Source organism: Diospyros lotus, chromosome 12 (assembly GCF_014633365.1).
Source record: "Diospyros lotus cultivar Yz01 chromosome 12, ASM1463336v1, whole genome shotgun sequence".
Lineage (NCBI taxonomy): Eukaryota > Viridiplantae > Streptophyta > Magnoliopsida > Ericales > Ebenaceae > Diospyros > Diospyros lotus.
In genome coordinates, this window is record NC_068349.1 from 37,567,977 (window position 1) to 37,595,178 (window position 27,202).

The 27,202-nt window shown below is 37.3% G+C and overlaps 1 protein-coding gene across 2 annotated transcripts; it reads left to right on the forward strand.

Annotated features, from left to right (window-relative positions):
* LOC127787353 (uncharacterized) lies at positions 1-26,526 on the forward strand. 2 transcript variants are annotated; one of them, XM_052315349.1, is made up of 14 exons: positions 1-737; positions 954-1,040; positions 5,564-5,673; positions 6,155-6,205; positions 14,375-14,546; positions 15,310-15,627; positions 15,733-15,936; positions 16,786-17,268; positions 17,381-17,590; positions 23,897-24,085; positions 24,494-24,657; positions 24,738-24,890; positions 25,006-25,084; positions 25,796-26,526. In XM_052315349.1, exons 1-14 carry the CDS (start codon positions 321-323, stop codon positions 26,183-26,185), a joined length of 3,027 nt encoding a protein of 1,008 aa, XP_052171309.1. In that variant the 5' UTR covers positions 1-320; the 3' UTR covers positions 26,186-26,526. The 2 variants fall into 2 exon arrangements, with proteins under 2 accessions (XP_052171309.1, XP_052171310.1); XM_052315350.1 differs by lacking the exons at positions 1-737; positions 954-1,040 and adding an exon at positions 5,421-5,453.
* The last annotated feature ends 676 nt before the right edge of the window (positions 26,527-27,202 follow it).

Here is a 27,202-nt window from a genome sequence, read left to right on the forward strand (position 1 = left end):
AGACAATCACCGGAATTCTTAAAAGGTCGGACCGGCGACCAAACTACAAGAATCCGGCCTTCGGAACCAGAGAGGCTGTCTTGACGATCCACGACCGCCATATTTCATTTCCCTCTCTCTCTCTCTCTCTGTGGTTTCCATTTAGCAGCAATTTTCACTTCAGGGTCAAAAGGTCACTTAAATTCTTCAGCGTCAAAAAACTGGAAACCAATTCAGTCTTCAGACACAAACTATCTCTTCGTTCTGAGTCTTTCTTCCCATCTTTGTAGAGATAGAGCGTGTCTGATTATGTGTTTCTGACTTTTACGAGTGTATATCAAATGGGTTCTCTTGAAAGCGGTCAGTCTATTATTTGTTCTTCATCTGCGCCGAGCAGGATTGAGAGGCACCCATATGGCCCAAAAGCCAGATCGAGATTTGCAAGTTTGGTGCTTCCCAAGAAGATTGATTATCTGCAATGGGTTTACACTGTGGCTATCTTCTTCTCCTTTGTGGTGCTCTTCCAGATGATTTTACCTGGTTCAGTGATGGAAAAATCAGGGAATTATTGGGGAGGACGAAGAAGAGAGGTGGCTTCCGGGGATTTCATGTTGTTGAGGGAGATTGGTGGATTTGATTTTGGGGAGGATATAAAGTTTGAGCCATCGAAGCTTTTGGCCAAATTTCAAAAGAAGTATGAGGAAGCCAATGTTTCATCTGTTTCAAGGTTTGGGTATAGAAAACCCCAGCTTGCTTTGGTGAGCAGTCATCAGTTTTCAATTTTTAATGTGGTTTTCTCCATTTCTAATTACAAATAGTTTGATAGTGAGGTTGTTGATTTAATCAGTCAGCATTTTTTCTTTCCAGATTTGTAGTGGCAATAATTTCTGCATAATTTGCTCTTGGTCGGTATCTTATTGGACAATGTTGCTATTCGAGTTTATGATTTGTATTGTTTTGATTCCTATGTGTAGGTTTTTGCAGATCTGTTATTTGATCCACAACAGATACTAATGGTTACTATAGCTATTGCTTTGTGTGAAATTGGGTATAAAATGGAGGTAATTTCTATCACCAATGAATTTCATCTTTCTTATTTTCAGGTTCAATTATGTGTTTAGGAGGCTTTTTTAGTTTCCTTTAAATTTTGTGAAAAAGCTTGTGGCTGTGCCTCATTGGTCTTTTTACCTTCTTCTGGGATTTTTCCCCCCCTACTTCATTGAGCATGCTTTTTATGCAAGAGTAATATAACAGTCATTATACAACTAGCTGAGCATTGAAATGGACTACAATCAGTTCTGTGGCCCATCTGTCATTTTTCATGCCATATGGTTTCCAGTATAAGCAATTAAACATGCAAACTATCTTATTAAAATTAGTGTCATTGGAAGAGAGTAGAGAGCAGGGAATATTTCTTGGAACAATAAACTCATACTTGTAAATGTAGTTAGAGATGCAGGTGTAGAATTGCCTAATTGTTCAGTGAATACTTGCCAATTCAGGAAGACCAACCCTGGAAGACAAGAGCCATTAGCAAATTCTTGTATCTTTAGGTTGATGTGTTGTGGCCATGCTACTGCTTTGCTAGTCCCTTGAGTTCCTCATTGCCATTGCGTCATTCTACTTTGGATGGCCATTCAGTGCGGGTAAAAGTTGATTCATTGAGTTCTTATTCTTCTCTTCATTTATGCTGGAAGTTGTTAAGGATCATCCATTCATTTGAATTAGTGGACAGTTAAAAGAAATGATGGTCAGGTGAGAAGACCTTGACATACTAGTCGTTGCTTTAGACTTCCAAAGTGCTAATCGAAACCTTGTTATATGGAGCTTTGGAACATTTTAAGGCCCCTCACAGTCATTGGGAGCTCAAATCCATGTGGGGCATTTTATAGCAAATAATAGCCTCTCAAAAACTTTATTGATGCATTAATAGTAGGTGCTAGAGATTTAGCCCTCTGCTGTTAGGGGGAACAAATATAGTGATGCAAAACGTGTATGAAAATGGACAGAGTTGAAAAGAAATTGAGAAAATATGTAAGAAAACAGAATAAGAAGATAACAAGAAAGAAAAGGAGAGAATTTGCAGAGATAGAAATCTGGAACAAAAGGGGAAAAAGAGGAATAGGGGAGAGAAAGCTCAAGCTCTTCCAGATATTCAACTTTCATTTGATCTCAAAAACATTGTTGTCAAAGGCACACCTAGGCTTTTATAAAAAAAAAAAGGGGGCTCGCCTAGGCTCAAGGCGCCTCGCTTTGTGAGATGTATGCCAAGGTGTTGAGGTGCGCCTCACCTTGAGCCACAAGGCACACACCTTTTGCTCTGATGTAACCTTTTTTTCCTTTTTTAATAGAAAAGTGAAAAGAAATGATTTAGTTAAATAGTGTTGGTCTTTCTTTTTTTTTTTTTTTTATGATTTTATATGTTCGCATTTACCTATTGATAGGTATATATTGAAAATCATGATGTATAAGAATTTTTATACATATTTTTTTAAATGTGTGCCTTGCATCCAAGGGGCTCGAGCCTGTGCCTAGCCTCCAAGCATTCTTGTGCCTCAGTGCTTTTTGAGCATTTGACAACTATGCTAAAAAACCATAATCTCGGATTACATCAATATGCTATATGTTTAGGCTTGATAAAAACTATGAAATCAATTAGACCTCTTTTAAAACTAATCCTATCTAATATGATAGCGTAATTCCACTTAAATTCTACTACATAATCCATTAAAACTCTTAATCTGATCGAATTAGTTTATTTATTTGTTACCTTGTGGGTCATAGTCACCTTAACTAAATCATCAGACTCCTTGAATTTGCAGTTATTAAGTGCTCATTATTGTCTTCCTTTCTGGCCGTGACTTTTATTGATTTTCCATTATGTCATGCCCTTGATGAATTGGCAGTCACATTAGATTGCAAATTGCTCATAAATGTTGAGAGTAAAGATGATAATATTAAAAAACAGTTAATCCTCTATCTAACAACTTAAGCTTTTAGATGAGATGATGATTAACAATTCAACATGGTATCAAAGCAGACAAAGGTCCTAAGGTCAAAGCTGACTGCTGACCCGACCTTTAATTGTTTCACACATTTGGACCATTTATGCAGTGAAGTCTGGCCACATGAAGGAGCATGTTGAGAGTAAAAATGATAATATAAAAGATAAAAATTTAACCCTCTCTCTAATAGCTTAAGCTTATAGATGAGATGGTGGTTAACAATTTAACAATAAAAACCACCTTTAAGGTCTCCAATCCATTTTAAACTACCTCATCAGCAAGGTCAAGTCAATGTGGATTCTATATGACCAAAATGACCTCTCACAACTTGCACAAGTCATTATTCTCAAGTTATGAGATTAACTTCCTCCGTTAGAAAAACTAATTACCTCACCTGATGTCCTTATGGCATTCAAAATGAAATACCAATATTGTAAAAATAGGACCAGACTGTCTGGTCAGACTGGATTAACTAGAGGAGCCTAAATGGACTGGCAATGTAACTGGTGAACCATCCGGTTCAATGAGAATTGATAAATTGGTCTGGTTTAACTGAGAAAAAGAGGAAGCACAAGAAACAGGAGCTGGGGGGAAAAGAAGAGACAGCTGTAGTAGGAGAGACAGAGAGCTATGGATGGAAGGGAGCAAGAAGAGGAAGAGTTGGTTAAAGAAATATGAGGGTGATATTTATACCCATTTTTGTAACTAAGAACCAAACCACAAAATATCTAGTATTATGAGTTAATTTTGTATACAAAAGGATATTTCTATAAGACAAAAATACAGAATATCTGGTACTGTGGGTTAATTTTGGATCCAAGAACTTGTAACATATTAAATATCACCATAACAAATTAATAATTATGCATACAAAATTTTAGAGAGCACATGAGAAGAAGTGGAGAGGAGGAGGGAGAGTTGCAAAAGGAGAGATTGAGAGAGATGAATGAAAGGGAGTGAAAAGAGGAAGAGTCGGTTGAAGAACTCTTAGGCAAGATTAGTGTTTCTCATATTTTATACCCCAAGTATATTTTTGTAATTAAGACAAAAGATACAAATTATCTAGTAGTATGGATAAATTTTGTATTAAAAAATATACAATAATAAATATCACCACAATAAATTAATAATTATGTATAAACGTTTGTAATTATACATATATTTTTGTAATATGTATACATATTTAATTTATTTAAGTTAGCAACAACGTATCAAAGCTTTATCCCACTATGTGGTTTTGGTTGTATGGATTCTAGCTTGCCGATAAACTTCATCTATTTGGCCAATCTTCTATAAGACCATTTATGACGCATATCATGCCTAAGAGTTTCTCTGCAAGTTTTTCTTTTTCATTTTTCTATCTTTTTTGCTAAAACTTCTTTCATTACATTTACTTTTCTCATAGGAGTTTCTATTGGTCTTTCTCACTCAACTCAAATCATTTTAATCGAACAACTAATCTGTAATAGGAGCTTCTCTAATCTTGTACGAATAACTTAATCTTAGTTCTATTCTTTCTTGTATGGTCACGCATTTATCATAACATCCTCATTTCCTTTACGCTTTTATTTTGCATATGTTGGTGCTTTATTGCTCAAATTCTGTGCCACACAACATAACTAGTTTTATAACTGTCTGATGATTTGTTTAGCTTTAATAGGATTTTGTTATTGCATAAAATGCTTATAATTGTTTAATTACTTCTGACCCCAGTTTGACTATTGACTCTTTCCCTTTCCCAATTTGATACTGGAGTCTGGTTTTCAAAACATCTTGAAATATCATCTCAGTTGAATTAGTTTGATTCTCTTATACTTTACGTGACTATTATATAAAGGAGAAATTAAATACAGTGGATCTTGCTCTTCCTCTTCATTATAGCTTGGTATTCATTGCATCTGTATTATGCATATGTCATGACCATTAAATGAGCATTTTCTACCTGGATGACCTGAGAATTTTTAGCATTAGGACCTCTAAAGTGGAAAGGAGTCAGGGCCTGGGACTTCCACCCACTAGTCTGGTTTCACATTGATTGGCTCCAGACGATGCAGTGTAAAAGGATTTAGGATCATCTGCTTTGATAGGTTTCACTTGCATGTGGTATGAAAGGTTTAGCATCATCAAGTCTGCTATCCGTGACTTCTGAATTCTGGTGTCATAGGACTTGGAAGCAAGTGGGTCCGTGGAAGGACATAAGTGGGACTATGAATAGGAGGGGCCAATCCTTCCTCTCCTTCCTAACGTGTGTCTCTGTCCTATTTCATTTCAGACTGGAAAAGTTATATTAGGTTGATATAGTGCTTGCATGAACATTTTTTTTTTTCAAACTTTTTTCCAATTATGTCATCATGCTTGTTACAAGAGTTAGTTCCTCTGCTTGACTTGCAGAATTTATGTGCCTGTGACTAAAAAGACTTGGATTGCTTGCCTTGGTTGTCTTTAAGGGCATGCAAATCTGCTGAAGAGGTTGATTTTTTTCTTCTTTTGTACATGCTAAAGATTTATAGTGTTCATTTCCTTATTTCCAGCATCCCATGAGAGAAATGTAAGCATTATGCATCCTGATCTAATTGCAGGTTTACTCGCTTGAAGATGGTCCTGTGCATGCTGTTTGGAAGAATGTAGGAGTACCAGTCACTATCATCAAAATCAATGAGAAGGAGGATGTAGCTATAGACTGGCTAAAGTATGGCTATATTGTTTATAATCCCATATATGATTGACTCCAGTCCAAAACTTTTGATGGATTTCTGAAATGATAACTAGTTTTAGGATCCTCCTAACTAGTAAATAACATTTTCACTCCTTTCTTTTTCTGTTCATTTAGCATATACTAATCCTTGGATCAATTGTTCAATATTGTCATTAGTATGAAACTGCTAGCTAATTTCTGTGGTAGTCCTAATAGAAGTACGACTTTTTTACAGCTTTGATGTTTTGTTCTCTGTACCATTTAGTGACAACTAGTTTTATCTCATTTAATCTCCAAAAATTTGGGAAAAAAATAAAATGTCCAAAGCGATTGGTTGTCTTTGTAGTTTATGTGCAGAATTAATGGAATCCATTAGAGGTTGCTTGCCAATTTGAAATAAATGAACATGGTTTAGCTAATTAGAAGCTATCAGTTGTTTTATCTTTTCATGATGATATATACTTACTTCTTGCAGCTATGATGGCATAATTGTGAACTCAATTGAAGCCAGGGAAGTTGTTTCATGGTACGTTTTGTCATCTTATTTGTAGTAGTATTCATAAAAAGTGGCTATTGTGACCATAGAAACTTCCTAATGTTTATGTTTAGTCAAAATTTTCTTCCCTCTTGCCATATTTGTCCACTAAATTTTTTTGTCACAAGCCTTATATCTAAACTAAACTTCCTTGGATATGAGGGTTTTAAGTTAACGGTTAATGAGGATATTACCTATAGAATTAAGGCAAGATGGTTAAAATGGAAAAGAGAGCCTGACATCTTATGATGATAAGATTTTGTTCAAGCTAATAGGGAAATTTTATAAGATGAGTATAAGACTGGCTTTTTTGTATGGCATATAATGTTGGAAAACAAAGCACGAATATGTGCAAAATGTGAGTGTAAAACTGAGGAGGATGTTACAATGAATGTGCAGCCTTACAAAAAAATGATACACTTAGAAATGAAGTTATTTGTAATAAGGTCAGAGTGGCTTTTCTCCAAATAAAATGTGAGATACATAATTAAGATAGTGTGGTCATGTGAAAAGAAGACCAATCGAGGCTCTTGTGAGGAGAGTGGATTTTTTTTTTTTTGGGGGGGGCGGGGGGGGGGGGGGGGGGGGGGGGGGCGCACAAGTATTTAGCAAAAGAGGGGCTGAGGAAGACTAAGAAAAATTTAGTGGGAGACTCTTAGGTATAATAAGAGTTAGGCTTAATATGTTGTTTTTATTCAGTAAAACCTCTTTAATATTTCATGTAGTCACCCAATTTGTCCCACCAACGGTCTATTTGGCAATAATAGGCTTTCTTTCTATGCCTTATGTATTGCTACATATTCTTTTTCTGAAACCTTATACATATGAGCATATTATTGATAAAAAAATCTATGCATACAAGCATATTATTGATAGAAAAAGCTAACATGGTGGAAATTAACTTTGGTTAATTTTTCACCAAATACTTCATTAAATTTCCTAGATTTAAATACATTACATAGTTTGGTAATTGTGAAACTTTTGTGGTAAAATTTCTTCTCTATAGAAGATCTGCTTCTATATTGATCCATAAATTAACTTTGGTTGATATGTTCTCCGTACACATGCACTTCTAGGAAGGAGCCCTGTCCATGTTGCACATCTATATGTCTCATGCTCCCCTAAATGTGTCGGATGCTAATCTTTTGTTTTTTAACAGAATAAACATTGGAACTTGGAGAACATACATAGACATCATTTAGACAGTGTGTTTAGACAGGAGTTTGAAAACAATTTCTTAGACACCAAAGGTGTCCCTAGTGCACGAGGTTCTCTGCTTTATGAGGGTCTTCTCTGTATGCTGCCTTAGCCTTGTTTTGCCAAAAGTCTATTTACATAACTCAAACCCATTACCTTCTACTCATAAAGGAGCAACCTTGCCATTTCTACCAAGTTGTTTAGACTGCCTCTAATAACAAAATCAGAATGTAGATATTTACCTTCCAGAATTCTCCTTCAAGTGTCTGAATTTTAGGATTTATAAAACCAAACCTTTCAAGTTGTTTATAAATAAATATTTCTAAATTAGGTATTTGAACTTGTTGACATTTGTTGGGAAGAGGAAACTTAAGAAAAAGAGAGAAGAGAAAAAAAAAAAAAAGAGGGGAAAATAAGGAAGGGCTGAAGATATAATTTGATCCATAAGAATCTCCTTGCGAAATAAAAAGCATGGTCCAAAAGGAAAGACCACAAGACTGGGGTTGGTGCAAGCTATGTTTTCATGTTTGTAGTTTTAGTTGGGAGGTAACAAGTTAAAAGATGATATCTTGAAAGCTCATTGTTCTTGCTGCAGTTTTTTGTTCAAACCTTATTGCCTGAGTGCAATTAAGAAAAAAAAGAAGCTATGCCAGCTATATTAATGCATGGATGTAGTGTTAAATCTGCAAGGGTTCTTTCATTTTTATGGACAGACAGATGCGAGCAAAGATATTAGTCCAAGGTCACAAATTAAGGATTGAATCATGGAATTTTGGGAATTTGACAAAAATATATATATATGGAAGTGGTGGATGTGATGATTAGGAGAAAAAATAATATTGTGTGCCTCTAATAAATGAGATGGGTTGTAGAGAAGGGTAAAATGTTTAACAGAATCTGGATATGAAATTTGGTACCCATGGAAGGATTATGGAAGGAATGGAGTGGGATTATTACGGATAATGTTAACTCAAAGATAAATATAATTTCAATGGGAGGGGAGGGGGGGTGGGGAGGGAGAGGGGTGAATTGCAAATATAAGACTTAAAATTTCATGCAAAAATGAAGCTTTTTTTTTTTTTTTATTATTTTCCTTGATAAAAATAATGTAATAGAGACTTTGATTGATTTCACTCACTTTTTAAGTAAATGAAAGATTTATGTTGTTTATGTGGATATATGACAATTAATAAGATTGTTGAATTGTTAGCCACCATTTCATCTAAAAGTTTAAACTGTTAGATAGAATGCTAACTTTATCTTTTATGTTATCATTTTTACTCTCAACATGCCTCCTCATGTGTGGCCAAGCTTCACTCTATAACTAGTCTAAACATGTGCAACAATTTAAATATTGGTTTAGAGTGAGGTTTGAACTCAAAACCTTTCCTTGTTTTGATACCATGTTGAATTGTTAACCACCGTTTTATCTAGAAGCTTAAGTTGTTAGATAGAAGGTTAATTTTATCTTTTATATTATCATTTTTACTCTCAACAAAGATGAAATGGAAGGAACAATAACACAAGCAATTTAGAGTGGTTCAACTTAATCCTCCACTACCTCTAAGTTTCTCTTAAGACGATTTCCACTAAATCAAACAGTAAGAGGTTTTCAAGGTACACCCCAAACCTTTACGAACCAAGTGATTTTCTAGGCTTATCACTCAACCTTGGAGACCTAGTTGTTTTTCTTGGCTCACCAGAAAATCATTCAACCTAGAGATAAAATACAAGAATGATACACTTTATATGTATCTTAAAATGAGCCTTGACCTTCCTTGAAGGTCTAAGTAAAATAAAAACTTACAACACAATAGGAATTTAACAAGCTCTAATGAAAAGATCTTACAAGAAGCTTCTACAAAGAATGCAAGAAAAATGAGCACTCGGAAGCTTTGAGAGATTTTGAGCACTTTGATTTTTTTAAGGCTTGAATCACTAGAGATCTTGAAATAGCGTTTCTTGTATTGCTTGTATGTAGACATGGCCACGGTTCATGAACCGCCGGTTCCGGTTCATGAACCGCCGGTTCCGGTTCAAGAAATCTTTGAACCTGAACCGAACCGCCCAAGGGCGGTTTGGGACGGTTCGGTTCCGGTTCCGGTTCGTGCCGGTTCGGTCAACGGTTTGGACCGGTTCGGTCAACGGTTTGAGCCGGTTCGGTCAACGGTTCCGGTTCCGGTTCAAACCGAATTTTTTTAATTTTTTTTTAAATATTGTTGTATTCAATTTTGGTCCTTGTTCCGTTGTTCGGTTCGGTTTGGTTTCGATTTTTAATTGTTAAATGTAATTGTAAATATAAATATTCTCAACCATATTTTTAATAAAAAAACACTACTAAAAATTGAAGAAATATAAGTAATAATTTCATTAAAAATAATTAAAACAACTAAACAAGTATGTAATATAAGTAATTAATTTTTACAAATGTGAAAAATAAAAAATAAAAAATAGAATTAGACTTAATTTCATTAAAAAATAATTACAACAAAAATGTAATACAAGTAATTAATTTTTACAAATGTGAAAAAAAATAAAATATGGACTTGGATCCTACGCATCTTCATTGGAGTCGGAAGTCGCCGTTGTTGAACCATCATTAACCCATTCGTCAGATGATGATGAATGGATAAGTTCTTCTTGACGTCGCATGTTAGCTCTTTCCCAATCATCGAGGCAAACTTGAGCTTCCAATGATTCTGGAGCCAATCTTGATCTTCTTTCGTCCAAAATGTTGCCTCCACTACTGAATGTTTGTTCAACGGCTACAGTTGAAGCTGGAACTGCAAGAAGTTGACTTGCAATAATTGCAAGAGTTGGAAATGTCTCCTTGTGCCTTTTCCACCACTCCAAAATTTCAAAATTTAAACCTGTATCATCACCAAACTCAAAAACTGTGGTTAGATAAGTTTCGAGCTCCGAATGTGAGCTCGATCTAGGTTTTTTCCTCCTTTGATCTAAAAATTTATGACCCCATTTCATTGGTTGGGAGGAAGAGGAATGCGGAGCCATGGATGGAAATGATTCTTCACTACTAGGAGCAATAACATATGCTTCATATAATTGATTGCATAAAGTTCTAACCTTAGAAATTATAATATTCACATCAATTTCTTCATTATTTTCTAATCCTAACAACGAATAATAGTTAGACAAACACTCAATTAAACCATCAAATTTACACCTAGGATCAAATACCATAGTAACAAGAAAAATTTCAGGAATAAATTGATAATAACGTAACCATTTTTCTCTCATTTCTAAAACAGCATGACAAATTTCTTCAACATTAATTCCTTCCATTAATACACCGGCCACATTCATTGCTTCTATTAAAAATTGATGTGAAGTTGGTTTATAAACACTACTAAGTGTATGAGTAGCATCATTAAAAATTCGTAAAATATTCAAAATTGAACTACAAACATTCCACATAGTTGGAAAAATAGGATATTGTGGAATATAATTTGCTGCAAAAGAACACAATAAATCTTTATATTCAAAAGATTGATTAAGTAATTTAAAAGTTGAGTTCCAACGAGTAGGGACATCTTTTGAAAAACGTTTTGGGGTTTGACCATTGGAGGTGCAAAAATGTGCCCATGCTTTTGCAGTTCGAGGGTGTACCCAAATATAAGAAATAACATTTCTAATTGGATCTAAATAAGAATTAAGTGACTTAATACCATCTTGAACACATAAATTTAAAACATGACATGCACATCTAACATGAAAAAATCTTCCACCAAAATTTGGTTGGCAAATTCTTTTCAATTCATTAATAGAAGCAGTATTAGCCGATGCATTATCAAAAGAAATTGAAAAAATTCTATTAACTAATCTATATTCTTGTAAAATTTGTTGAATTATTCTACAAATATTTTCAGCATTATGACTTTCATCAAAACATCGATACGCAAGAATTCTTTTTTGTAAAACATAATTTTCATCAACCCAATGACAAGTAATACCCATATATGAATGAGTTTGCCAATGATCACTCCAAATATCACTACAAATAGAAACATTAATATTATTGTTTTGAAAATATGTTATCAATTCAATTTTTGAGTTTTTAAACAATTTTAACAAATTCCTTTTCAAAGTATTTCTAGGAATTGATTTAAAACTAGGATTAACAAAGTTTTGACAAAATCGAGTAAAACCTAATTTTTCACCAAAACTAAAAGATAAATGATCAATTGCTACCATTTCAGCTAAACCAGACCTACAATTAGCTTCATTATAATGAAATAATTGAGGAGAGTTTGAAGAGGTAGCAAACCCGGATATTTGTGTTTGATCGCGGCTCAATCCAACCTTGAGCGGGTGCTTTGTTTGCAAATGTCGGGCGAAAGTACCATATCCACCTCCTTGCTTGAATTTGTATACTTGATTACAATAATTACAAGATACATCAAATTTACCATCTCCTTTTGGTGTTTTCTTGAAATGAATATTAAAAATATCAGAAGTAGAAATTTTTCCACCTCCCTTTTGTTGAGTTTCACTCTCTTGTGTTTGAAAATTTTGAGCTTCAAACTCAACATTTTCAACATTTCTACCTTCACTTGCCATTTTTTTGAAAAAAGTATGATAATAAAAAAATATAATAATGATAAAATAATATAGTAACAAGTAATAAATAATTAATAATATAATTGAATAAATTGATAAATAACAAAATGAGAAGATTGAAGAAATTGAAATTAAAATATTAAATGAGAGACAAAATTGAGAGAATAATAATAGCTTGAGACTTGAGAGAGAGAGAGAGAGAGATAGAGAGAAAGTGTGAAAAATGAGTGGGGGAGGGAGGGGTATATATAGATAGGAATTATAAAATTTAAAAAAAAAAAAAAAGTTTGAGGGGGGGGGGGGGGGGGTTCCAACGGTCCAATCCAATTTGGACCGTTGGGGGGGGGGGGGGGGCTGTCGTCCAACGGTCCAATTTGGACCGTTGGGGGGGGGGGGGGGGGCTGTCCAACGGTCCAATTTGGACCGTTGGGGGGGGGGGGGGGGGCTGTCCAACGGTCCAATTTGGACCGTTGGGGGGGGGGGGGGGGGGGGGGGGGGGGGGGGGGGGGGCGCGCCGCGCACGGGGGGGAGGGGGGGGGCCGCGCACGGGGGGAGGGGGGGTGCACCGTGCGCGGCCGCACGCGCACGGGGGGGGAGGGGGGCCGGTTCCGCGGACCGGAACCGGCGGTTCCGGTTCCGGTTCCGCGGACCGGAACCGGCGGTTCCGGTTCCGGTTCCGCGGAACCGGCGGTTCCGGTTCCGCGGAACCGGCGGTTCCGGTTCTCCGGAACCTTGAACCGGAACCGGACCGAATTTCGCCGGTTCGGTCCGGTTCCGGTTCCGGTTCCGGTTCGGCCGGTTCCGGGTCCGGTTCCGGCCGGTCCGGTTCCGGTTCGAACCGCCGGTCCGGTTCAATTTTGGCCATGTCTACTTGTATGTGTTTCTTTGATGAATGAGCTCTTATTTATAGGCAAACAAGTGGTTATTTCAAAATAAGACAGTATTCAGTGTGTTCTGGGAATTTTTTTCAAAATTAACAAACGACTATTTCAAAATAGAGATGGAAACTTAAAAAAAAAAATTCATGAAAGGTTTATTTAGAAATAAATCAGGTTATTTCAAAATAAAGTATTCCACAGCCTATTCTGGAAATTTATTTCGAAATAGGTTAATTCATATTTTGAAATAGGATTTTGAACTTTCAGAAAGTTTTCGAAGCAATGAGTTTATTTTGAAACACATCAAAGGTATTTTGAAATATGCGCTGTTTTCAAAAACCTTAATTTTTTCAATTTTTAAATACCTTAATTATATGAACTTATTTTGAAACCATTTTGAATAGGTTTTCAAATAAATCAATGAGGGTTTTTGTTATATCAAAATCAAACTCAACAAATAAGCTTTAAATAATGGGGTAGTGAAGAGAATAGAATATAAGATTTTGCAACTAAAATTGTTCTAGGAGAAGAAACTGAATGTTTTTGGTACATATGCACTACAAGGTGGGTTAGAAGAAGAGATAGAAACAAAATTTGTGGAAAGATTTAGAGGGGTTGGTACTACAAATACCTAAAGGAGAGAAGACCATTTAGGAGATGACTTAAATGGTCATCTGTGCAGAGAAGGGAATGGATATGGGGATATACATGGAACTTATGAATTTGGACAAAGAAATAATGAAGGTAAAAATTATTTTGGATTTTGCCACAACTTAAGTGCTAACAACAGCCAACACTAGGTTTAAAAAACAGGACAAATAGTTGATCACATATAAAAATGGGTTATCAACTACTTATGAGACAAGAGGTTTGCTTATTTTGTATTGTAAAGTTATACTAAGAGAGTGCTTGACCACTTAACGTAGACTTATGGTCCTTGACATCCATATAAAAAAAATGGAGGAGAAAAAATAATACAAAAATGAAGACCAGGAATCAAATGGTGTGATTTAAAAGGTGAAAAACAAAACTATTGCGGAAGAAAAATTTTGTGACAGAAGAGGTTGGTCAGTAAAAGGAGGGGTTGACTAAATGTGGAATGAAATGACTGTTGCTATTTGAAATACAACAAAATAGTCTGAGGAGAGTTGAAGGGAGAAGTCTCAAATCAAAAAGAGTTTTTCCAGTGAAATGAAAAGGTACAACAAAAAATCAAAACTAAGAGAGTTTCCTATAAGACTTTACCAACGAAGATATAGCTATAGATAGAAATGATTGGCCAGCTAGAATTCATATAACTAGCCCATCTTGTGTGGGATTAAGGTTTGATATGTTGTTATAGTTATTCAGCTAAGTAAGTTGAAGCTGTAGAACCTATGTTACTAAGAGATACAATTTCTCGGATGAGGGTTTATTTGCTTGCTTTGAATATATTTCTTCAATTTGCAACCTGGTAATGATTTTGCAGACTTTATTTGAATTAAATGAATAATTTTACCTGTGACAGTCTTTTGCAGGAACCGTTTAAGTCTCTGCCTCTTATATGGACTATCCATGAAAAGACATTGGCTGCTAATTTGAGAAAATACACATTAAATAGCCAGTTTGAGCTTGTAAGTTATTGGAAGAAGTTGATCAATCGTGCTACTGTTGTGGTCTTCCCAAACCATGCCCTGCCGGTAATACTCGTTAGACATGTCTGCTGTCCATTTTGTTCGTGTTCTCTCTAGAGACAGTGTCCATAAGAAGAGCAATGGGGGGCTATAGTTATTGATGCATACTATCTATTATCAAACTAGAAAAAGAGTGCCCGCATTTAAATTTCCTGGAGTAGTGGTTTATATTACTGGGACCTGGGTAACAATTTTGGGCATGGCTATGTTTCCTAGTGTTGAATTCATTTTCTTCTCATGTCTAAGGGCACGGGTATACTGTTAAGCTCCATAGTTCTAATTAATCTTTATTTGCTTAATAAAAATTATGTTTTCCAAGTGTCATACAACTTTTTATGCATAGAATTGGAGGTTTTTATTTTTTGGTGTGATAAATAGAGTTGGACTTCATGCATAGCTTCACAAAAACTCCTTTTAACGTATTTATTTAGCTCATATCCAACTGATCATTTAGCTCATATGCCATATACTATTGCAAGTCCATGTCACGTAGTTGGTGACATGATTGGATATTCGCAAATTTTGAGATCAATTACTGTTCCAATCAAGAGTTGGTGAACAATCCAAAAAGAAATGAAGAGCCATAGGCAAATTTTTCATCTGATTATGTCTAAATTTAATCAAGGAATTATTCTAATTGAATATATCCTAACCTTGTTTCAGCTGCTAATCGCTTTATGATACTACTAGTTGTCTTAGCAGTCAAGATATTAGATGCATAAGTTGGTTTAAAGTCCGTTTTCCCAACCTCCATCTGTTTTACTGTCAGATGCTTTACTCTGCATGTGATGTCGGAAACTACTTTGTTATTCCGGGTTCTCCTGCTGAAGCATGGGAAGCGGACAACTTTATGGTTTCACACAAAGATAGTCCATGTGAAAAGATGGATTATGGGCCTGATGATTTTCTTATTGTCATTGTGGGAAGTCAATTTTTATACAGAGGTTTGTGGTTGGAGCATGCCTTCATTTTAAAGGCTCTGTTACCAATTTTTATGGACTTCCCATCTGATGAAAATTCAAATTCTGGACTTAAAATCATTGTCTTAAGTGGGGACTCAACCAGCAATTATAGTGTGGCTGTGGAGGTAAAACTTTGTCTAATACCTCCAAATCTTGGTTCAAATCTGGACTTGGTTATTTGACTCTCTTCATGGTTCACCTCATTTTATATCATGTGCCTTTCCCTCCAGGCCATTGCTCGTAAGCTTAGATACCCAAGGAGCATTGTGAGGCATGTTGCTACAGATGAACGAGCAGACAGTGTTCTGAGCATGTCTGATCTAGTCATATATGGATCCTTTCTTGAAGAGCAATCTTTTCCAGGCATTTTGATAAAGGCCATGCGGTTTGGGAAGCCAATCATAGCCCCAGATCTCTCCATGATCAGGAAACATGTATGCTATTTAATGCTACTCTCTTTTCATTACATTCCATCCAGTTAATACAGATTTTTGTTAGAGCTAATAGAAGTCTGTGTGGTGAAATTTCCTCTCACGTAACGGTTTTATTGGTGTTGGACATGTTTAGGCTAGGGTTATGTTTTCTTTTCATCTCTTTCTAACTGTGTCTTCTGTGAAATTTTAATTAAATAATACCACTGATCTAGGTCATTTCTAAGTCTCTCCATGGACTTTTTTTGCCCCCCTTATTGCACCCTCTCTCTAGTTTCTGTTAGTCTATCATCTGTGTCTTTTTACCCTTCCAAATTAACATTTTCTTTTATTTGTTCTCAAATTTATGGACATGTGGCTGGCTTGGCAATGTGTTCTAGAATGTTTAGTCTAATGACCCTCTAGTGAAAGTGAAACCACATTTCAGGCTTAGGAGAATGTAGTAAGAGGTCATCTCATGGGTTTAATCTAATAAAATTTACTCTCCTAGTTTAAGTGAACCCTCTTAATATCAATGGACTCAGGAACCTAGAGAAAGATTTTCAAGTATCCTAACTTGAATGGTTATGATTCCACATTGAATGAACTTTTTAAAAATCCTATAGCCAAGGGTATACTCTTAGGTTGGCTGAGGTACTTCTCTCTGGGGAGCTCAGTTATTGGAACTGACTGATACATTAACCGCCAGCTTCAAATGTTCAGCACCTGTTTGATATAACTATTATATGGATAGACCAGTGCAGTTATATTTTTTAATTCTGAGTTCAATCTGTTTGTTTATATTATGTATAATGCCTTTCTGGAGTTAATATTATCTATTCATAAATGTACTGACAACATTATAATGATCAGGTTAATGATAAGGTGAATGGTTATCTGTTTCCAAAGGATAATATAATGGTTGTCACACAGATACTGTCGCAAGTGGTCTTAAATGGAAAGCTATCACCTTTAGCCCACAATATTGCATCAAATGGCAAACTCACTGCAAAAAACCTTATGGCTTCAGAAACTGTGGAAGGGTATGCCTCTTTGGTAGAAAATGTTCTCAAGCTTTCATCTGAAGTTGCACCTTCCAAGGCTAGTACGGAAATTCCTAGCAAATTGAAAGAGGAATGGAAATGGCAATTATTTGAGTCTATATCAAATTCAACATTTCTAGATAGAACTTTGGGAAGTCGCAAATTTTTGGAGAAGGCTGCAAAGCAGTGGGACATTACTCAAACACAGAGTTCTGATGCTGAGACTTCCACAGATGGGACATTCATATATACAATATGGGAAGAAGAATACAATGAGATTGCTAATATGAGGAAGCTAAGAGAAGAACAAGAGGTAAGTGATAAAGGCCGAATTTGTAGGTTCCCTCAATTTGGATGGAAAATTTTCTATTGACCTTACTATGTTTGTGCTCTGGAATATCACATCCTTTTTGAATTTGATGTAGTTGAAGGATAGATCTAACCAACCTCATGGAACATGGGAGGATGTTTATCGGAGTGTCAAAAAGGCTGACAGATCTAAGGACAATCTGCATGAAAGGGATGATGGAGAGCTTGAAAGGACAGGTCAACCAATATGCATCTATGAACCTTACCTTGGGGAAGGCACCTGGCCTTTTCTGCACCATACTTCACTCTATCGTGGAATTGGGCTGGTGAGTCATCAAGTTCACTTTGTTTTCTATTTTTATTGACAATCTAGCCTTTTTCTAACTTAGTTTTCTAAGTTAACTTTTTTTTTCTTCTCTAATAACTGAAGTGAGAGCTTCAAGGTTGGACAGAAATTAAAATCGAGATGAATAAGACTCGAGAGAAAAAAATGTTATTGAAGGATAGAGAAATTGTTACATCAAAACAACTAAGGACTTGACTGTCCTTATATACAAACCAAATTATAAACTACCGCCTATTAGAAATACAAGCGCAACTTAACTGGTAGCCAACCACAACAATAAATAAGAAACAAAAGACAGAAACAATATCAGCTATTCTTCCACACTCCCCCTCAAATCAGGCTCCCTTGGCAGCATCAAGCCTGCTGAACCACCTGCAGCTGTTGTAGATAACAACTGTACTTTAGGATCAGCACAAACAACAGGCTGAGAGGGACTCATAGGTGATTGTTGAAGCCTTAACTTGTTGCGCAGAAATACAAACCGATTCCTTGATAAACCCTTTGTAAAAATATCAGCCACTTGATGAAGAGTAGGTACATACCGAACATCAACATCTCCATTTTCAATTTTCTCACGGACAAAATGTACATCGATTTCAATGTGTTTTGTCCTAGAGTGAAAAACAGGATTCTCAGCCATACTCTTAACTGACAAGTTGTCACACCACAAGATATGAGTCTTCTCACAAGGATACCCCAGCACTGACAACGATTTCAGCCACAAGATTGGGCCACTGCTCGGTACTCTGCTTCTCCTACTGATTGAGCCACCATCGATTGCTTCCTAGAACCCCAGACCAGTAAATTACAACCAGGAAACACACGCAACCCATTGGTAGACTTGTGGGTCACCGTACACTTGTCATGATCCACATCTGTAAAAACATTTAGAGACATATCTTGAGGAGAAGGTGTAAACATCAGCCCTAGATGAGTAGTACCCTTAAGATACTGCAATAGTCTTTTGCAGGCCTGCCAGTGTTAAACTTTAGGGGCTGAAAGAAACTGGCTCAGCTTATTTACGGTGAATGCAATATCCGGCCAAGTGTAAGTCAAATATTGTAGGGTGTCTATTATGGTTCGATAAAATGAAGGCTCAGAAAAGAGAACACCTTCATCAGTCAAAGATAGGCCCGAAGTCATAGGCGTTAGACAAGGTTTACAGTGATCCATCACTGCTTTCTTTAACAAATCCATGGTGTACTTGGATTGTGTGAGATAGAGACTAGTGGAGTTTCTATACACTTCGAACTCAAGAAAGTAGTTAACCGACCCAAGAATTTTAAGTGCAAAATTCTTGTTCAAATCATGAATACACTCCTGAAGAGTCAAGGAGTCTGAACCAGTCACCAAAATATCATCAACATATACTAGGACAAACAACACATAACGAGAAGTCCTTTTAATGAAAAAAGAGGCATCAAAAACTGCCTTCTTAAAACCCCACTGCTGTAAGGCTCCCTTCAGCTTATTATACCAAGCACGAGGGGCTTGGTGCAGTCTATATAAGGACTTTTTCAACCTACAAACGTGGGTAGGAAACTCAGGGCTAACAAATCCTTCTGGTTGCCTCATAAAAACCACCTAACCAAGATCACCATTCAAAAAGGCATTTTTGACGTCAACCTGTTGACTATCCCAATCGAAGGTGACTGCCAAAGAGAACAAAACCCTAATAGTAGGAGTCTTAACTACCAGACTAAAGGTCTCACTGTAATTAACACCAGGGTTTTGAAGAAAACCTTTTGCAACTAGCTGAGCCTTATGTTTTAAAACAGATCCATCAGAATTATATTCCACCCGAAATACCCATTTGCAATCAATCAGGTTCATATCAGAAGAAAATGGGACCAAAACCCATGTTTGATTGTGTTGAAGAGCGGTATATTCTTCATTCATAGCTCTAACCCACTTAGGATCTAAGAAATCCTCTTGAACTGAATTTGGTTATGAGGTGCTTACTAAAGCATATGGAGAGGAAAGTGGAAGATGTTTGGCCTTGGATCGGGTGATCATAAGATGAATGGATGGAGCAGGAGCAGGCTTAGATTTAGAAGGTTTAGGGTGAGTAGGTTGAAGAGAAGATGGAGTAGATCTTAAACACTCTGGAGGTCTAGGTAAGGGTTGAGTAGAAGGATTATCAGGTATGTGGGAAGGAACAATAGAGGACAAAGGAGAGGATTGTGCTGCTTGAGGATATACCAAAGAGAAAGGATGAGCAAGAAAAGTAGAAATGGAATGAAGAGTAGAAGTAGATTGACCAGAACAAGCATTTGAAATAGAAGACGGAGAGGTACAATTTGAGGAGGAAGTCCACAATGTAGAATATGGAAATTCCTCTGAATTAAACTTGACATGACGAGAAATATAGACTCTCCCTGAGGGGTGCAAACACTTGAAACCAGCATGCACATGGCTATAGCTTAGAAATACACATTTGGTTGAATGAAATTGAAATTTGTGCTTGTTATAGGGTCAAAGGAAGGAAAAACAAGCACAACTAAATGATTGTAATTGCATATAATCAGGCTCTTTATGGTAAATGACTGAAAATGGGGATTGGAATTTTAAGGTAGAAGCCGACAAAAGATTAATGGTATGGACAACAGTACTAAACGCTTCTACCCAAAATTTTAAGGGCATTTGGGCTTGAGCTAATAAGGTAAGGCCCATTTTAGCTATGTGGTGATGTTTACGCTCAACCACACCATTCTGTTGGTGTGTATGAGGATAAGTGAATCTAGGTTAAATGCCACAAGCAGTAAGGTAAGGTATAAAGACTTTGAACTCACCACCATTGTAAGTTTGAAGAGCTTTGAGTTTGGTATTATATTGGAGTTTGGCAAGCTTGTGAAATGTTTTAAAAATGGCTAAGGCATCAGATTTTAATTTCAATATAGCCATGTGTACCTAGCGTATGCATCAACAAAAACAATATAGTATCTAAACCCCTTAGTGGAGAGCACTGGTGCTGGTCCCCATAAATCAGAATGAACAAGTTCTAGGGGAGCTTTGGCTGTGATCATGCGATCATCAAAAGGAAGTTGATGCATTTTGCCTATCTTGCAAGAATCACAAAAGAACATATTCGAACTTGAACAAAGAAGACCAATTTTATTCAACACAAGTCGGAGTATATGTAAAGAAGGATGCCCTAATTTGGCATGCCACTGCTGACAAATTTTAGAAACATAGGAAGCAATAGGAAAAGAGGACTCAGTAGATAAAGCTGGTCCTTTACATTTATTTGAAAAAGAACAATCTACAGAAGTAGAAACAGCTTGAATTCTTCTTGACAAGGAAGCTACTGGTATTCTTGACTTAGAAACAAAATCAGACACCAACCTAGGATCAGCAGGATCAAAGGTTGGAACAAGGTGATACAATCCATCTCTAAGAATCTCTCGAAGCAGCACACGACTTGACTTCTTGTCCTTAACAAAACAAGAGTCAGCATGAAATTCAGTAATCAGCAGTGTTCGAAAATTCGGCCTAGGTGCTGAACGGCCACCGGCCGCAGCGATTTAGGGCTACTCGACAGCCCTATGCGCCATGCCTGACTAATCGGGCCACGGCGCCGCCTAGGCGGACTAGGCGGCGCCTAACCACCTGGGCGGCCGCCTGGGTCGCGCACGACTTGGGCCACCTAGGTCGTGCGCGTCTTGGGCCGACCTTATTTCCCCCTCCCTTTCTCTATTTCTCCTTTCCCTTTCTCTCTGGTTGTGTTCATCGCGGCTCCTCTCTCTCTCTCTCACCTTCGATCTCCTCTTGGTTGTTTGCCGCCGCCATCGATCTCTTCTCTTGGTCCTGCTCTCTCGTTGCCGCCGACCTCACCTGTTGGTCGTTCTCTCTCGTCGCCGATCGCGTCTTGTTGCGGTATGCATCCAACTATCCATCTTCCTCCGCTAATGCAAGCTACTCGTTGCTCGCTTGCGTATTGCTTGCTTCAACAAGCAGCAACAACTTGCTGCTTGTTGAAGCAGCAAGCTTGCGTTGCTGCAGCAAGCAGCACAACAAACTTGTGTTGATGCTTGTTGCAGCAGCAAGCAGCGTTGCATTAATATCAAATTATTCAATACTCAGGGAAAAAAAAGAAAACAGGAAGTGAAATGAATATCAAATTATTCAATTCTGTGTCTTAATTCTATTATTTCACTTGTCTTTTCAACTTTAATTTACCTAAAAATAATATCAAATTACATCAAAAGGTTTTTAGAAAAAAAAAATATCATTTTTTCTAGTTGCCGCCTAGGCCCCGCCTAGGCGCTAGGCCCTAGCCTGGCGCCCAACTAGCGCCTAACGCGTTTTTGAACACTGGTAATCAGGTTATGATCCTTAGTCAACTGAGAAACACTGATAAGATTAAGATTTTGTTGCATAGAGGGAGCGTGCAACACATTAGGTAAGGACAGGAAAGTTTGAGGAGAAGTTTGTGTGCATAGGTAACTAGAGCCAATATGTGAGATAGGTAACTTCTTACCGTTGCCAACTACAACTCTATCATTGCTACCATAAGGAGAGTGAATGGACAGGTTGTTCAAGTTGGAGGTGATATGATTTGTGGCATCAGAGTCCACAATCCACGAAGTGTCACCATGAGAGGTTGATACAGGAGAGAATTGAGAGGCAAAAAATGAAGAGGAAATGTCTGAAGGTGAGGGCAAGCTACTATAGTAAGCCTCAGAACTATCAGTTAAGTAGGCTTTATTAGAGCCGATGGGATGAGCCACGAATGACTAAGGATTATGTACCAAAGAATCACTGCCTCTTCCGAATTGAGGACCAAAATTAGGACTAGAAGATAATGATGAGCTCCTCTGAAAGTTCCAATCAAATCGATGGTAACAACGATCAACCAAATGAACAGGCCTTCCACAAAGCTGACAATACATTCTACATCCGGAGGATTGGCCACGTCCTCATCCTCTATAATTTCCACCTCTAAAAAGCACACCTCTAGACACTCCAGAATCATCATTTGTCCACTGTGAGGTCAAATTAACATTGACAGATCCAATGTTATAGACAGAAGAAACACTAGAGGCGTTCTTAGCAGCAACCCGCTGTTCATGCATTAATAGAAGGTATTGGACTTTGTCTATGTCAATATCATCCATCTGGTATGTAATTTAGACTTACGACAGTCTCAAAATCACTATCCAAGCCATGCAAAATGGCCATCAACAGTTCTCTATCATTCAACGGCTCTCTGATAGCGGATAGGGCGTGTCCAATATTCTTAAGTTTCAAAATGTAATCATTGACTGACATATCATTCTTGTTCATAGACCTTAATTGTTGTTTTAATTGAAATGATTTTGCAACAGTTTGTTGTGAGTATAAGTTTTCAAGCACACTCCAAACTTCAGATGAAGACTCACAGTGAAAAACTTGCGCTAAAACATCCTTCTCCATAGTCGAAAATAACCAACCTAAAAGAAGTTGATCTGACCTGATCCAACTGAGATAATCGGGATTGAGCACCTGAGCATCGCGACCTGGATTCTCTGGATCGTGAATGTATTGTGTAGGTGTTGGAGCCTTGTTGATGTATTGTTGCAAATTGAACGCCCTAATTGTCGTTGAAATCTAAGCTTTTTAGAGCAGATAGTTGCTAGAGTCCAATTTGATCGAAATAAAACTAAACGCCTTCGCCACCGTTGTAAAGTCCGACTATGATGCTGATGACAATATAGAATTGGAGTGAGGCAATAAAGAGGAGCTAACGGTGTGAGGAGAAGCCATCGATGCGAGTCAAATTGGCTTTGATACCATGAAGCGAGAGCTTCAAGGTCGGGCAGAAAAGAAAATCGAGATGAATAAGACCTTAAGAGAAAAAATGTTATTGAAGGATAGAGAAATTGTTACATCAAAACAACTAAGGACTTGACTGTCCTTATATACAAACCGAATTATAAACTACCGCCTATCAGAAATACAAGCGTGCGCAACTTAACTGATAGCCAACCACAACAGTAAATAAGAAACAAAAGATAGAAACAATATCAGCTACTCTTCCACAATAACTAGTGGATTAGCAGGTTGTTCCAGTGAGATGACTTTGATTCGATCTCTCTCTTCACTAAATTCAAGGAAATTATAGCTTCATTACTTGATAGATGCTGTAATTCATATGCTTAAAGTTTATTCTTATGCCACTTGAAGAACAATGGGCTAACATTGTAATGATCATGGGTTGGCATTCTCATTAGTGGATGTTCTTAATGTTGATAATTGCATCAATCTCCTCTTATCTGACTTGGACACATGAATTGTATGATTTTAGTCCATGAAAGGTCAAAGACCGGGGACAGATGATATTGATGCACCATCTCATCTTCCACTTCTCAATGATCTTTACTACCGAGATCTTCTTGGTGAGCATGGAGCCTTTTTTGCAGTAGCTGACCGTGTTGACCACATCCACAAGAATGCTTGGATAGGGTTCCAGTCCTGGAGAGCAACTGCAAGGAAGGTATGCAACGAGTGATTTCTGAACACCATTTGAAGGTTTAATCCCTGAAAAAAATCGCATGTTAGTTTGTTGCTTTTTCCCTTTCATTTCACATCTTGGAAGATTGATAGATATTTAGAATATTCCCTTGGAAATGACCTCAGGTTAAAGTTGCACCTTTGTTTTTTGCTGAGAATTTGTGATTAAATCCATTGCTTGTCTGCCATGGCCTTTTGTTGGCATCAACATGCTACCCGATGGTTTTTATGTTGAGAGCTGAAAATGAGTGAAACTTTCGTCATTTACCTTCAGCTCTGTACAACTTATATGAATCCTTTGAGGAGTTGGTCTAGAGTATTTCTTCATTCTGTTACATACAGAAACAAAGATTCAGTGATATATTGCTTCATATCTGATGGCTCTAAACAGGACTCTCTCTCGAAGGTTTCTGAAACTGCATTATTGGATGCTATCCAAGCTAGAAAGCATGGTGACGCCCTCTACTTCTGGAGTCGTATGGATAAAGATCCAAGAAACCTATTGCTACAGGACTTTTGGACCTTCTGTGATGCTATAAATGCTGGAAATTGCAAGTGAGAGTGGTCGACCAGCTTATGATTTTGTACTTTGGTGTTCAACCAGATTAATTTTCTCATATCATAATTGATTGCAGGTTTGTCTTCTCCGAGGTTTTAAAGCAGATGTATGGCATAAAGCAAGATTCAAATTTTCTTCCTCCCATGCCCATGGATGGGGGCACATGGTCTGTTATGCACAGCTGGGTGTTGCCAACCAAGTCCTTCCTGGAGTTTGTAATGTTTTCAAGGTTTGACAACTTGTGCATTTGGTTATACGATTGTTGTGACTTCATCTTGTAACCGGGTTTGAAGAAATCTGTTAAACTCGTAAAATTGTCATTTCGGATGTGATCTCTTTTGCAGAATGTTTGTAGATTCACTGGATGCACAATTCTATGATGAGCATCATCAGAGTGGTCATTGCTATCTGAGTTTATCAAAGGTCCTTGCTTCTACTTCAACATTTTCTTTTGTGTGCTTGCAAAAGAGTTGCCTGTCTTACTTTCAATTTTCTTTCTTGGTTTGAAACAAGCAGCTGAATGTTGTGGATTTGATGAGAATGGTCGGTGCTTAAAATATCCAACCGAATTCTATATACTTATACGTCTGTGTATGTATGTTTATAGAAAACAAACATTTCTTCTACTAGAAAAAAGAAAAAAATACAGCATTTCTTTTACCAGTCTATTCATTGAATTCAAAATTCACAAGAACCCTTTTCGGTTTTAGACATGTTCTAATAGCTAGATAGAATCCTTTCTGGTGACATTGCATATCATCTCGAACCAGTCATTTTAAATGGCGGAATCAAACTTGAACTGCTTTGTTCTCATCTGATATCAAAGGTTTGTTCCCTCAGATGTGTTTGTATTATAGATTGTATCATGTCTGGAACACGCCTCTTTTTCCTGGCACCCGGGTGGTAGTTGCATCATTTACTCTACCTGTGGGATTATATAGGAAATGATCACTCGTGCTAAGTGGCATGAATGCTCCCATGTTTATGCTTTGGTTTGCTAATTCTCTGAATTTTACCATTTTCTGATTCTTTTTTCCTTTTTACTCATTTGTTCCCTTCGAAATTTCCTATTCTGGTCGTTACGATGTAGCAAATTTTCCGTTATTTATGCCATATCGTTATCGTTTGCAACAGGACAAACGTTGCTACACCCGGGTGCTCGAGCTGCTCGTCAATGTCTGGGCATACCACAGCCCGAGGAGGATGGTTTATGTGAATCCAGTGACCGGAGAAATGCAAGAACAGCACAAGCTGAAGAAGAGGAGAGGGAAAATGTGGCTGAAATGGTTCTCAAACACCACCCTAAAGAACATGGACGAGGACCTGGCGGAGGAGTACGATTCCGACCACCCCAGGAGGCGGTGGTTGTGGCCATCCACCGGCGAAGTCTTCTGGCCGGGCATGCACCTGAAGGAGAGGAATCTGAGGAACCAAGATAGAGAGAACAGAAAGAAACATAGCAAGGACAAGATGTCGAGAATGGTTCGTCGGCGTCGCCAGAAACCGATAGCAAGGAGCCCGTGAAGCGCCTGTCCACCGTAGCCGGCGGAGGATTCAAATTCAGCAATGCTGTTGTGTAACGTTGTTTCATTTTCCAGGAAAGTAGGCTAGATTGATGGAATCCAAACTTTCCCGGAAACTTCGGTTGACTTGTGATTTCATTGTGGCTTTCCATCCATCAACTTTAGAAAATACAGGAAAGAAAGGTAGATTGAGTTCTTAGTCTCAGTGTGCATACACCTTTGCGAAGAACCATGATTTTGTGAATGGATACAAAGAAAATAATAGCAAAAACACAGCCAAGAATGATGCCAAAGCAATGTAAAATGATGTTCTTTAAGGTTTGTGGGTTCTTCTATTCTTCATGGGTTCATGTCAATTGTCACGCCTACGTATAAAGGTGGCGAGCATAACCCTAAGAGGCCCTTTAAATCAAGCGGTGAGAACAAGCGATGAGAAATGATTTTTTGTATTGTTTTGGTATCCCTTTATTTTCAACCCAACTATTCTTTATAGGTCTCTATAAATAGTTATATCTACATATACAAGGTATTATTTCGCCACAAGTAGTTAGTATGGCCCCAAGAAGCCCTTAAAACTAAGGCGTGTAGAGAGGTCGAGATCGAATTTCAGTTTGGGTGGCTGCGATCAAGAAATGTTATTGGGACACTAGAATGGAACGGTGTTGCCAAATCGCCGAGAAGGTTGCATTATTGTATCACGCAAAATGTTGCACGGTAAAAATATTAATATTTGTAAAATATGAGTGAAGACAAATAGAAGATTTTGTAAAAAGAGTTAAGAGAGTAAAACAAAAACTTTTAAATCTGATATGAATTATCAAATATCTTATAAAAGATATAAGCATAGATGTAAAAAGTTTGGGAAATTGGAATTCATATGGTGGACCTTTTTTAATAGAATTAAAAATTAATATATTATTATTTTTATTTATCCCTCTTTCTCCTCTTACTTGATCAGTAACTTTTATTGTTAGTGTTAGTGACTTTTAAAACTCTCTTACCCAGTGACTTCCATGGT

What these genes read in the sequence shown, in the direction of transcription:
- LOC127787353 (XM_052315349.1), top strand. Translation starts at nt 321, where the DNA reads ATGGGTTCTCTTGAAAGCGGTCAGTCTATTATTTGTTCTTCATCTGCG. An exon ending in GCCAGGGAAGTTGTTTCATG is followed by an intron (nt 6,206 to 14,374) that starts GTACGTTTTGTC and finishes TACCTGTGACAG; the next exon opens with TCTTTTGCAGGAACCGTTTA. An exon ending in TCTATCGTGGAATTGGGCTG is followed by an intron (nt 17,591 to 23,896) that starts GTGAGTCATCAA and finishes GTATGATTTTAG; the next exon opens with TCCATGAAAGGTCAAAGACC.